Source organism: Medicago truncatula, chromosome 5 (assembly GCF_003473485.1).
Source record: "Medicago truncatula cultivar Jemalong A17 chromosome 5, MtrunA17r5.0-ANR, whole genome shotgun sequence".
In the NCBI taxonomy this organism is placed as follows: domain Eukaryota; kingdom Viridiplantae; phylum Streptophyta; class Magnoliopsida; order Fabales; family Fabaceae; genus Medicago; species Medicago truncatula.
The window spans coordinates 9,769,247-9,782,721 of NC_053046.1; the positions used below are offsets into that span (position 1 = coordinate 9,769,247).

At 32.7% G+C, this 13,475-nt stretch overlaps 1 protein-coding gene across 3 annotated transcripts; it reads right to left on the reverse strand.

The window, feature by feature from the left end:
- Positions 1-2,713: 2,713 nt before the first annotated feature.
- LOC11424785 (DNA mismatch repair protein MLH3) lies at positions 2,714-12,641 on the reverse strand. Of its 3 annotated transcripts, none has more exons than XM_039834416.1 (25): positions 12,364-12,641; positions 12,219-12,270; positions 11,923-11,970; positions 11,025-11,179; positions 10,877-10,934; positions 10,119-10,176; positions 9,900-9,992; positions 9,660-9,825; positions 9,527-9,542; positions 9,183-9,403; positions 8,008-8,077; positions 7,835-7,912; positions 6,183-7,631; positions 6,017-6,095; positions 5,810-5,919; positions 5,349-5,422; positions 5,026-5,220; positions 4,492-4,536; positions 4,365-4,418; positions 4,144-4,250; positions 3,820-3,868; positions 3,657-3,716; positions 3,483-3,555; positions 3,217-3,302; positions 2,714-3,137 (listed from the first exon to the last, which is right to left on the reverse strand). In XM_039834416.1, the coding sequence occupies exons 1-25, from the start codon at positions 12,487-12,489 to the stop codon at positions 2,964-2,966; spliced, it is 3,696 nt and encodes a 1,231-aa protein (XP_039690350.1). In that variant the 5' UTR covers positions 12,490-12,641; the 3' UTR covers positions 2,714-2,963. The 3 variants fall into 3 exon arrangements, with proteins under 3 accessions (XP_039690350.1, XP_024640987.1, XP_003612368.2); XM_024785219.2 differs by having other exon boundaries at positions 5,026-5,217; positions 7,835-7,915; XM_003612320.4 differs by having other exon boundaries at positions 7,835-7,915.
- Positions 12,642-13,475: the final 834 nt, after the last annotated feature.

Here is a 13,475-nt window from a genome sequence, read left to right on the forward strand (position 1 = left end):
AGATGTATTTACAAGTTGTTTTACTTATATTTATTTTCAAGTTATTTATTATGTAGATACTAATAAATGTCTACATGCGTTTCTTTGTTTTGATTCGTTAAATTGAATTGTGATTTTTTAATAGAAATTATCTAAAATTTATTTGATATACATTTTAATATATATGAAATATTTACAGAGGTGTATTCAAAATTTAAATTTTAATGTAACTTCTTATGTCACAAGATTGAAAAAATTACTTTAAAAAGTCCTGAATATCTAAGTTATAAAATGGATCAGTTGTTTTTTTCCGAGGGATAGATTAGTCAAATTGAAATTTGATAAACTAATATTAAAATGGTTTGTCTAACATGTGTAATATTGTATATGTTAAAAAAAAAAAAAAAGTAGTAAGTTTTTATTGAAATACAACAATTATCTATCAAAAAATTATAATTTCTTGATAAATTATTAAAAAATTATATATGAAATACATTTCAATGTAAAGTTACTATTTTAAACTTTTTAATATGTGCAAATTTAAAAAAAAACTCATTAAAAAATATACAACAAAAATGGTGGTTGTAGGTAGTTAGAGTGTGTTATTAGAGCGAGTTAGTCAATGCTCTAGTGGTTCTATATAAGAGCACCACTTACACTCATCTTACCATCTTTTATTCAATCTTTCAATATGAAACACAAGGAATTTTCCTATCAAGCCTACGACTCATGAAGTTCATCTTCAATCTTTGATGCCAAGATTCATAACAATTACACTGATAATATGACATAAAAATAAGATAATATTACCTAAGAAATAAGATACCAAATTTTCATACTAAATGCAAAATAAATATGCTTTTCTCACAAATAATCCTATTTGATGTATGTCATGCACCAAATATGGGTATCTCACACAACCGAGGTTTGAAATGTAAAACATATCTTAATCATGCCAAAAATAAAATTAAGTGTATCTATCAATTTGGATCACACAACTTGAGTTCAAATATGAAATTCTTCGATTGATAAGTTATACAAATTTTATTTAAATCTTCAATGAAATTGATTACTCTCCTGACTCTGTATAGAACTGTGTCTTATTTATCAAAAACATTTCACTGTACATAATAAATTAAGTGTATCCAAGTTTTATTCTATACTGATGCTATATATTTTTTATAGGGTTAATAGGCCTTTACCCCCTTGTAATATAGGTCACTTTTGGTTTTGTCCCCTGTAAAAAAAAAAATTGGATTCGGTCCTTTTAAATTTTTTTTGTTTTGGAAAACCCCCCTAGACCAGCTGACTGTGCATTTTTGCTGATGTGGCATGTTGCGTCACCTTTTTCGGATGACATGGCGCGCTGACTGTATAATTTTTTTATTTTTTTATGGGATACAAGTGGCATTTATGATTTTTTTAAAAATAAAAAATTCTTAAAAAAACGAAAAAATATTATAAAAAATAAAATAAATTCTGGAAAAATAAAAATGATTAAAAAAACGAAAATAATTATGGAAAAATAAAAAAAAACTGGAAAATTTTAAAAATTCTAGTAAAATCTAGAAAATTTAATAAAAAAAATTAATATATATCAAAATTTTCAAAAAAATTATTAAAAAAAATCTGAATTAAATTAAAATTATAAAAAAAAATTAATATATATCGAAATTCTATTCTTCATGATCTAATGTTATGTTTTTTTAATTATGAATATACTTTCCAATATTTTGATTTTCTGTATAAAAAATAAAAAAACAAAGTTTTTAATTTCGAAAGAAAAATTTGAACTTTCATTTTTAATTCTATTCTTATTAGATTCATAAATTTTGAAATATTTTAAGTTGCTGAATTTTTTATTTTTTTATAAAATAAAACTTCTTAATTTCGAAAAAAAAAATATGAATTTTTTAAATTTTTCCTCTATTGAAAATAATATGGAAATATGAATTTTTTGAAATATATTAATTTTTCCAGATTTTATTTTATTAAATTTTCTATATTTTTTTCATTTTACCAGATTTTTTAAATTATTCCAGAATTTTTTTTACGAAATTTTCTAGATTTTTTCATTTAGCAGATTTTTATTAATTTTTCCATAATTATTTTCGTTTTTTTTCATTTTTATTAATATTTTTATTTTTCTAAAATTTATTTCATTTTTTTATAATATTTTTTCGTTTTTTTTTTAATTTTTTAAGAATTTTTTTAATTTTTTTTAAAAATAATCATTAATGCCACGTGTACCCCATAAAAAAATTAAAAAAATAATAATTATACAGTCAGCGCGCCACGTCATCCAAAAAGGCTGACACAACATGCCACATCAGCAAAAATGCACAGTCAGCTGGTCTAGGGGGGTTTTCCAAAACAAAAAAATTTTACAAGGACCGAATCAAAAAAAAAAATTTACAGGGGGCAAAACCAAAAGTGACCTATATTACAGGGGGTAAAAGCCTATTAACCCTTTTTTATATTTACAATTACACCGCAATTGTTTGTTCCATTTTTCTTTTCAATTTAAGAAACTCCAAATCCAAATACTTTTCCTCTCATTTTTAGTTTTTTTTTTTTTTTTTTGAGAGATCTCTCATTTTTAGTTGTGTATACGTATAATCCATATGCATGCAGTTATGCATCTGCAATAATAACCTGTACGTTGAACAGGTCTATAGCTAATTTTATACATTAGTGATGTTTACGCATTTGTGTTTGTGCTACACTACACAGATAATAAGGCCAAACAAAATTGCATATTGATTATTGACTTATTTTGTGTCTGCATTCGATCCATTGTTATTACAAAACTTGATCAAATGGTATTACATCAATATCCATGTTAACAATTGTTTGTCAGTTGTTTTATTATTTTTTATGTACAGTCAGATCAAAAAGAATGATTTAGCAGTGAAGCATTATTGATGTCGAACTGATCTCTCCACTATTAGCAGTAAGTAACAACATTAGTTTCTTCTGAAGTCTCAACTATTGGCAGAACTTAAACGCTGTACTGCACGATCAATAGACACTTCATGTCTTTGTAATCCATGCCACTTGTTACTTGAGCTCTTATTCATCAGTCCAAGCTTGTCTATTTGATTACGCAGTGCCTCCAAGTTGACTAGAGGAACAGTGGTTGGTCTCCCATGAGCACACTGCACAGTGAATCGCTCAGTTCGTCATGAAATTTCCCTTCCAAAATGCACAAACATGAAAAACATTTATATATCTTACCTGGAAACAGAGGGATGTATGCTTTAGCTCTTCAACTAGAAGGGAGCATTCTGATGGTAGCAATGAATCCCCAAACATAATTGCACCTTAAGAAAAAAGCATTTATAAAATTAAAGGAAAATGCAATACGTGGATAAACAAATTACCAAAAGATGGGAATTTTTGTGCATGTTATTCAAAAAAATGATCCTCGTATGCATGATAAGAGCAAGGCTTTCTAAACTACTGAGCGTAAGTGGTCGTAGCTAGTAAGATTAAGCATATACCTCTGCACGATTTCGAATTTAGGAGTCGTACAACGGAGGGTGGCATTGTTGATGATCCGTCAGTATCAGCTAGCTGAAGGTAAAGATAATTTCAAAGTTAAAATGCAAAAGATGTCCAGTTATTAAACAATGATAAATTGAAGATAATAAAAAGGCTTTAATCAAGGTTGTAACCTGCTGAAGAAACTCTAAAAGATCAACATCATTTAAATTGACACCTAAAATACATGGTACCTAAAAGTAAATAATTAACATCAGTAATATGAAAAGCAAAAGCATGACACATATAATTAAAAGAAAACTGTTGATAACAAACGTAAAAAGATAGAGAGCTGACCGCAACAAGAGCAATTGTCATTTGTTGTCTGTTGAGAAGATCCAAATTCCTGCAAAGATAGTCAAAACAATCAAAGAAGCCACAATAATAAATTGAATGAATTTGGCATCCGTTTTTCTATATAATCTAATTTGAGCCTGAGATATAGTTTCATAAGTTGAATCTTATAAGATTTTGTGATGCGTGGATGGTGAAGTTACGGAAATCACAGAATCTTGATTCATTACAAGATAATCAAAGACTCTGCAGACTTCAATACTGAAACATTAATTATCTTATGAGTATTTCAAACACCGTATGAGTAAGACAGCCTGTGAGATATACCTTCTAAAGGATTCAGAATTTTGAGTATGAATGTTACATATCCAGCCCCAATCTTTAATCTGTTCCCTGTAACTATGAAGTAGTTGATAACCAATCTCTGGCAGTACCTGCATGAAACATTTTTCCAACAGTTTAAAAAACCAAGACTCAAAAAAAAAATTTCACACTTGACATTTACATTAAATCCTGTAATGCATAACTACATATGATGGGATGCATACCAGCTCCTGTTCAGCATCTAGATAGGTTATTGCTTTTGCTTCTCCAGATAATACCTAAATATTCAACTAGTTTGTGAGTCATAATGGAGAAATAATATTTATGCCATATTAAACGCAAGCAGTTTACCTTTTGACGCAAGTCTTCCAGTCTGATTCTTTCATCTCCAGCATGCTGTGAAAAAAAGTACAATCAAAATATTAAACATCCAACTTCCCTGAAGGGGGATTCTCAGTTCTCACTGGTCAGGAGAATACACATGTGTGTGTGTGTGTGTGTGTGAGCACTTAGCAGGAGTTTCTGAAGGTTCTCAAAGTAATGATCTAAGCCATGCTGGGAAGTCCAGGAGGCGAGGAAGAAGATGCAACCCAATGTGTCTGTATGGTAGAGGCAAGGGGTGTTTGAGGAAAGATGTCGTGGGTTTGTGTCAGGAGTAGAGTACACTATGCCTGCTTGAAAGGAGAGCATGATAAAAAATAAATTGTGGGCTGTGCTTTGAGTCACTGTGCATGTTGATTTGTACTAGACAGATGCAACAAAAAGACTAACTATCTGTTATGTTATGTCCTTGTAATGATGTGTCATGGTAAATATCCTTAAATCCTATGCATTTTTAACTAGGACAGAAATTCAACCAAAATGCAATGATGTTCAACAACAGACCTGATCAATAACAGCAAGGGTTCTGCCAGCCATGATTGGAATGAATTTCTTATCCACCTGATGAAGAACTTTGGCATCCTCAAGGCATTTCTTGCTGATAGTATCAGGGATCAGTGAATCTCCAGCAAGATGCAAGAATCCAGAAGAGATATCAAGTATATTATTTTGACTTTGAATGTCAATTTTATCATTCTTCTGCACAAAGATTGTAATCCTAGTCAGATCAAAGTCTCCTACATACAAATGGATGTCTCCTATGTAATATAATGTGTGCCTAAAAGATTGACAACATTATCTCCTCAAAAAAAGACCGACAACATTACTGGAGTTTGAGGTGCGCAGCTCCTCCATTTAGTCCCATAATCTACGGAATCTTGCACTTCCTTAGATATCAATTCTGAAATAAATGATAGTTTGAAAGCAAACTATTAGGTGAATGATACGACAAATCATTTTAAGTGTTCATTTATTGATCATATAAACATGAAAAAAATAAATCACAGTCCAATTAGATTGAGCATGAACTTCTTCAGCACAGAAGATGATAGAAAATGCAAGGAACTTTTGGCAGATTTTGTAACAAAGAGAAATAACCAGTTTTACAAAGCATATAGAACTTAATTGTAAAGAAACATCTTATTTTAGAATTAAATAGTTGCTCAAGATCACATCTAGAGATAAGACATCTAATACGACATGGTTCAGTGCAAAAACTATTTCAAGTTAGCTAATATTGTTGGACAAGACCTATGAGACTAAAGTTTTGCCAACACATTGAGCTCACCCCTGAATGGATCATTCTGTTGAACATTGAAACTTTCAAACCCTTCAGTCTCAGCAGTGTCATTAACCTGTGTAGCCCCCAGAACCTCTGAACTCCGTTTCACATTAGTTCTACGATCAGGGAAAAAAAACCACAAAGGGTCAGTTAGAAATTATTCCTAACAGTTCATCAGCTTAAGAAAGGATCAATAAGATAATAATACTATACTTAAGATTATCCAATAGATCTTCATTGTTGGGGCTAAGAGCGTCAGGAGAATGTTGAGAATATTTAAAATCACTTGCTTCTGCAGATTCAAAAGCATTTATTGAATATGATGTTACATTAAAAAAAGGGACCAAAAGGTGTAAATGCAAAGAAAAAAAATGAAAACCTAGAAGACTGGAAGCAGGGTCGGATGCTAGACCGCTAGGTCTTTTAGCTACCATTTGAGGAGGCTGATTTAAAGAGAAAAACCTCCTTCTACTTCTGTGAAATGGAGGAGCTGAGAAGCTTCTTTTAGATCTTACACGAGTCTTTTCCAAAGTTGGGTGCCTAAAAAGATCCCTATCGCCTTTTATAATGTTGGGTCTGTTACATTTTATAACACATGACTCAGGTAATAGGCAGTCTGGCTCCTCAATTAAAATATCCGACCTTTTTGTGAAATGTGTATCATGGAAATCAGGCCAGTCAACCAATCTGTTGAATATTTCTTTACAATCAACAGCACCATCAAAACTAAATCCACTATTTGCAAAACTTGAGGTGCAGGGATCCTGGTTAGCATTCCTTGACATGTCATAACTGAAGTTGTACCCATTTTCTTCATCGTCAAAAATATGTGTAATCCTTGTACTGCATCTGGATGCTCCTCCAAGATCGTAGCTGAAAATGTTCCCATTTTCTTTGTCATCGAAAATTGGTGTACGAGGAATCCTTTTATTGCATCTAGATGATCCTGCAAGATCATTAATATCATTGGTATGATAAACACTCAATGCAGTAGCTCGAGATGAGGATTCTTGGTAGACATGATGCCATTCAGAGTTTGATAACCGATCATCAGAACCAGAGTTACCTATTTGTGTTGCTGAATACCATGAATCTAGAGGGAGACAATTTTCTTCAGGCCATGCTTTTACAAGAAAATCAGAATCTTCAGACATCTTTAATTTTTTTGCAACTTCTACACAGGGACGGGTGTATAAATCCTTACTACCACTGCAAAAATCCTCCCCTAGGTTTTGCTTACTCCAAAAGCTATCGGTTTGGAGTTGAAGTTCATCATTTACAAGCAAAGTCTTCTCGTTCAGGATACTATCTTTTTGTGTAGAGCAGCTCTTTAGAAAAGGCTTTTGAAAATTCCAACCAATCTCTTCATCATAACCGAACCCATGGCATTCATAACCTTCAAATGATTCACAGATCATGCCAGCATCTTCTTCATTTAATTTTCTTCCACGTGAAGAACTTCTTGCATAAGAAGGAATATTATCATAGAAACTTTCGGCAGCAGGACACATACCATCCAAAAAGTGAACTCCTTGCCATAAATCATTGTTATCATACGTCAAAAAACTGTTACTCTTTTTCATAATGGTGGACATGCTTTTGGCATAAGAAACATCCAGTAAATTGCCAGAATAACCGGTCTGACAAAGATGGCCTCCCTTTTTTTGTTTCTCTTTCAAGATCTTGGTCCCTCGATATAAGTAATCAATAGAGGTTATCACATCCTCCCTGTAGCACTGATGATTGTCATCTTCATTTAGCTTGTCTGAAGTGGAAAAGAAGAGGTCTAAACAATCCTTACGATTTTGGCTTCCAAACTTTGATATATCTGCATGAAAGATATTTAACAACAATCTTCAAATGTTAAAAGAGAAACCAAACTAACATGATCTACTGTAGCCTACGTAGTATTTATACAATTGCTATTCTAGTAATATTTTCCAACAATAAGTATGTTACATGATCAGAATTTATCAGACTTAATCAGAGTAATGGAAGGATATTACTTGATCACCAAATTAGAAATTTTACCTGCTTCTGCTGAAATGGTGGCATCTACTTTCTCACGTTGATCTTCTTGAACCATATAAGAGGCTTTGTTGGAGGAATCTCCTGAAAGCATCTCAGAGATTAATAAAAGCATAAAAACCAGTAATTCTTTATATTTATATATATTATTAATAAGATGCAGTGAGAGGGTATACCACAAGCTATGCTTCCCTCCCAGAACTGTTTGATGACCTTTTCAATGAAGTTTAGTATTGGAGCCCAATCCTTGGAAGTTGGGGAAAAAGCAAACAATCAAATTTGTGTAGGATGCAGGGCTGTGATAAAATAATTCATACTGAAACTATAACATGTGTAAGAAGCTTCAAATCTCTACTAACCGTTCCTTGTTGGAGTTTATATACACCACCCAGATTACATGAAGTATTATATAAGCTAGAAACTAAACTAGAACACCAAGACCCAAACATTTTCCCACTAAATGAGGTCGTCCGTCTACATGGATTAATTGACGCCATAAAATCTTGTCATGTATTTGGTGATTTGGTCCAAAGATAGACTATATATCTCTAATAATCTCTTAATGGTTTGACTTAGTCTTCTTTGATCTCCCTCTACTTCTAACTATTGAACTATCTTCTATCTTTTCAACCCTCTTACCAACATTACTTCACACATGCTTAAACCAGCTAAGACGAGATTCTATCATCTTTTCTACAATGGGAGCTACCCAATCTTCTCTCTAATCATATTTCTAATTCTATTTTGTTTTGTGCGACCACTCGTCCATGTAATATTCTCATATTTGAGATGCTAAGTTTTCTTCTCTCTTTTTTTACTCTCTACTGCTCAACTTTTAATTCCATAAGACATTATAGGCCTTATAACTGTGTGGTAAATTTTCCTTTAAGTATGTGTGGTATAGATCACACCCAAAGCATTCCCTTTTTTATTTGCTTGGTTCCTATGGTTGACATTTCCTCTATTTCCCCATCACTTTGTACGATGGATCCAAAGTATTATTGTATGCTCTCCATATTTTACCTCTGCAAGAATTTGTGTCTCTCCTGCTAAATTTGTATTCCGTATACTTTGTTTTATGCTTCTATTTCTTCTTAGAATGAAATCATGTTTGACATGACTTGGCTCCATGAGTCCATGTCTCTAAATTGAATCTAGAGAAGGACTCAAAGTTACCCTTGGAACTTATAATTATGTTTAAATCTTGTGTGCTTCCCTTCTATGTTCTCATAACCAGTCGTGTACCATACAAAAATCGTTTATGGACATTAAGAAAACAATTATACAGCACAAAATCAAAATTACTAATAAGATAATATAGGAGTCGTTAAGAGAAAAACCAGGAGACTACCTTGAATTCAACATAAGTTTTTGACGGCTCAAAGCTCAAAACATATAAAGAGCGGGGGCACCTTAAATTCAAGATATATGCCGGGCATGGTTGAAATCTGCCTCTCTTTTTGTTTTGGCTTTCATTATCAGCACTCCACGAGTTACGATGCTCAAATCTAATAGCTAATTGACTTAAAAGCTTATGAACAGGTCCCTTGCAAACGAACTGGGAGTTGATATCTAACCACGTTAAAGTTAAGGAACAAATGTTTATGTCATTTGATTCTTTTTCAAGACTCAACAAATCCATTTTGTACTATTATTACAATTAAAATATATATTCATATATTATCACATGGATACAGAGATACTGTAAGGCCTGCAAAGCAAATATAGAAACACACCAAAAGTTAGGGGTTGAGACAGAAGAACCAACCCAGAAGTTACGATGAGATGAGATAGGTGATTGACTTTTTGCATTAGAAATATGAATCACCTTCATATCCAGGGTATTGCAAGGACCTGATATGTATCCAGTAAGCTTTATGATATCGTTTTCAACTTCTAATTCATGGAGAGAGTTTGTGACCTCCACCCCAAAGCCAGTGGTTACAAGTGACAGTGGAGAAGCAGCAGAATGTGAGCAGAAAAGTTCATATTCTCTACATGTAGGGTATAGAAAGTGTTACAAAACAACAAAAGAAAGATGCAACCTGAAGTTTTGCAGAGAAGATACCTTTCAATATCAACAACTTTGAAGGAGATATTTGGGCACACGAGTGCAAGCCGCATCACACATTTCTTGATTGATTGAAGTACCTTATTGGGGCTTCCAATTCAGAGACGGAATTCATCAGTCAATCCCAAATTTTTGTAAAGGAGACATAGTTTCCATACAAAATAACTATGACTTCAGAAAACATATCACTTGTACGGTGGTCAAGAGAAAAGCAACCTGGATTGGATTTGTTTCCTCCGAACTGGTTGGTTGTAGAATATTTCAGAGACAATGACTGAAAGGCATTAATTGTATTAAGTAAACCAGATAAAAGTAGTCATCATCAAGACAGGATTTTCTAGTCACATAAATGCAATGAATATGGAACATGTATTGCGGATTGCCCGGTGTGGAAGAGAGATTATGAGAGAAAATAATATACTGAAAGTCAAATTGAAGATTGATTATCAAGTGCAGGAGGAAGACAAATTAAAAATTAGCTAATCTAGCAATCAATAAAGTGAAAGTCAAAAGAACTACCAAAAAAGTATAAGTCAAAAGACCAAAAGCATATAATAATTATTCCCTAAATGAAAGAGCCACAAAACACAGCATAACTATCTTGATACCCTAATTAGCTCAAATTGAAAGTCGAAAGTTAATGATTTTGTAGGTTTTCCATAACTCTAAAGTAGTGTTTGGTATGCGAACAAAACAGAACTCTTTCATTCCACCTTTTCAGTGGAACCAAAACGCACCACTTTCCTTACATTATACTCTATTCTATTCCCCTTTTAAGATGCATCAAATATATAACAGACTCCATATGTTATACTACGCCATATTCTAATCAATCTACCAAATACTACCTAAATCTCATGCAACAGCATGTAAGTTTAGGAAAAATGAATGGCATCTGTGCATTAATTGCTGTCATCCTTAGTGAAACAATGAAACAAGAACTATGCAACTGTCAGATTAGTCAAAATTATCACCTGTTGTGCCTACTTCCTTTCTATCATCATCAATACCAAGATATATACACTTGCAACCCTGCAGTCAATAAAATAAAATATCAAACTTTGCATCAATAGCAGCAATATTACGATTAGTCGACTAATAAACATTAGAAATCATCCCTACCTTCAATACTTTCCTATATCCATTTGGCCGTCCATAAGCTCTTGTCACTATTTCCAACAAAGAGACTTCAGAAATGGAAGCTAAAGCTTCACCACGAAAACCGAAGTTTTCACTGGTAGCATTCAGGTCCGCCAAATTAAGAAATTTCGATGTAGCTGCTTGACAAATATGCATACACCATGATCAATGGAAACTTAATTCATGAAATATAAACACCTAATAGAAACCCACTCGTTGTTGCATTTTAGATGTCAAGCTTTACACATAGCAACAAACCGTATCCACCCAGTTACCTTTACTAACTAATATTTAGAGTTTAGGAACAGAAAATTCTATTAATACACATATAACACTGACCATGAAGGACAGGTTGGACAGCAGCATATATGACAATTAGAAAAAATCAGTTAAAGCAATTGAATATTAAATCATATCGCATATAACCGCTAAAGAAAGTTGAGCACGCGATATGTGTAGCTTCATAACACAGTAGCAAGCCATCCCCCACATGGAAAGCCAACACTCTCTGGTAAGTGTAGCTTCATGACCAATGTCTGTCTTCACCGTGGAAATTAAAGTATTCAAACACGCGATTATTCATGTGGCTCGCCACATAAAGAGAACTTTATCTAGTTACTCTGTCCTGTTAGTAAGAAAATCTTAAAAAATAACGTAAGTGTCTTTTGATTGCCCTTCAATCACCACATATCTTCAACCAGGCAATTGTTTTAGTTGCAAAAATAAAAAAACTAATTTTTCCAGAGACTGTTGCATTCAGAAACAACTAACAAGAGAAGGAACATGCAGACACATCAAAATGATCGCATATTCACATGAATCAACCAGCAACAAGTCAACAACACAGAAGATAAAGAACCAAAATTGAAGGAGTACACACCATATCTTTCTCCCACCAATTCCAGTCCATCTCGAGTAATCCCACCTCCTAGAAATCCATCCATTGAAACCATAAAGATAGTCAAAAACCAAAACTTAGTTACAAATCTTGACCATGCAAACATAAATATCTATGTAGCACCTATACTTCAGATTGAAGGCGTGTTTAACAAGTGGTTGCATTCAACTACTATATTTTCTAACATAATTACCGGTGTCAGTGTCAGTGTCATGTCCGGTATCCGGTGTGAGAGCTACAATGATAAATATACATTTCTCTAAAAATGAAAAATTTACCGTCATCAACTACTTTCAAGTAGCAGCTTCCAATATCAACAAACACTGAAACCTAAAACAAAAACAACACAAAGTTAATGGCAATTTTCATTTCTCACTCTATAACTTGCTACGATTACCAAAACATTGAAAACAATGGAGATACCTTTGTAGCGCGAGCATCGAGGCTATTGTAAACAAGTTCCTCAACGATTCTTGTGAAGTCGAACAACGAAAATGCAGAACGAATTGAGCTACGAACAGATTCCGGTAAAGGTCTTACCGTCGCCATCACGCTTCGCTGCTACGATCGCGATGAAGATGCGGAATTCTAGGGTTTCTGATTGAAACGTCGACGTTTTGGAAGCTTCACTAATAATGGCGGTTGATTCAAACTGAAACTTGCAAAAGTGACGTGTGGTGGTTAACTGTGTTCACAAGGCCATGTTTGGATAAATAATTTAATTTAACACTTATAATATAAGTGTTTATGTGAAAGCTGTTTTTAGAATAATAAAAAAAAAAACAATTGAAAGTCATGTTATTTTCACGTAAACTGTTTTCATAAATTTTTATGAAGAGTTTACCTAAATAAGTATAAATAAGCTTATAAACATGTCATAAACGAATTTTTTAAGCTCTTCCAAACAACGCCACGCCTACTTGTATAAGTAGTTAAATTCAAGTAAATTAATACAAACAAGTCCAAAAAATACTAGCTCTAATATTTTCTTTCTACAAGATACTTACTACAAAATGTGATAAAAAGAATTCATTCATTTAATTGATCGAGTATATAAAAAATAACTATATACTTAACATCACTAAAAAGATAAATGATGAATCTGAACAAACTCATAACATCCAAGTTAATAGCTAACAACGACAAAGTGTCTACAAATAATATAATAAAATCAAAGTGACAGGAATGCTCATGCCTCGGAATTTTGCAACGTTAATGTTTTGAATATGTAATTGTTTCGATCGATTTACATATGAATGCATATTCGATTAATTAGTATGAGGTTATTGACAAAAAAGATTTGAAGTCGAATTTTCAATCAGAACTAAACGAACACTGAAACCAGACGGAAAATCAAACAACATAACATTGCACTCAGACGACGAAATCACGAAGAAAGAAAACGTTTAGAATGATGTGAAAATCACTTATTTAGATTAAAATGTGGAGGAAAAGATGAACAGGTGATTTCAAGTAAAAAATTGACCAAACCTCTATGTCAATGAAGAAAATGGAAGAGGAAACCTAGAGAGAGA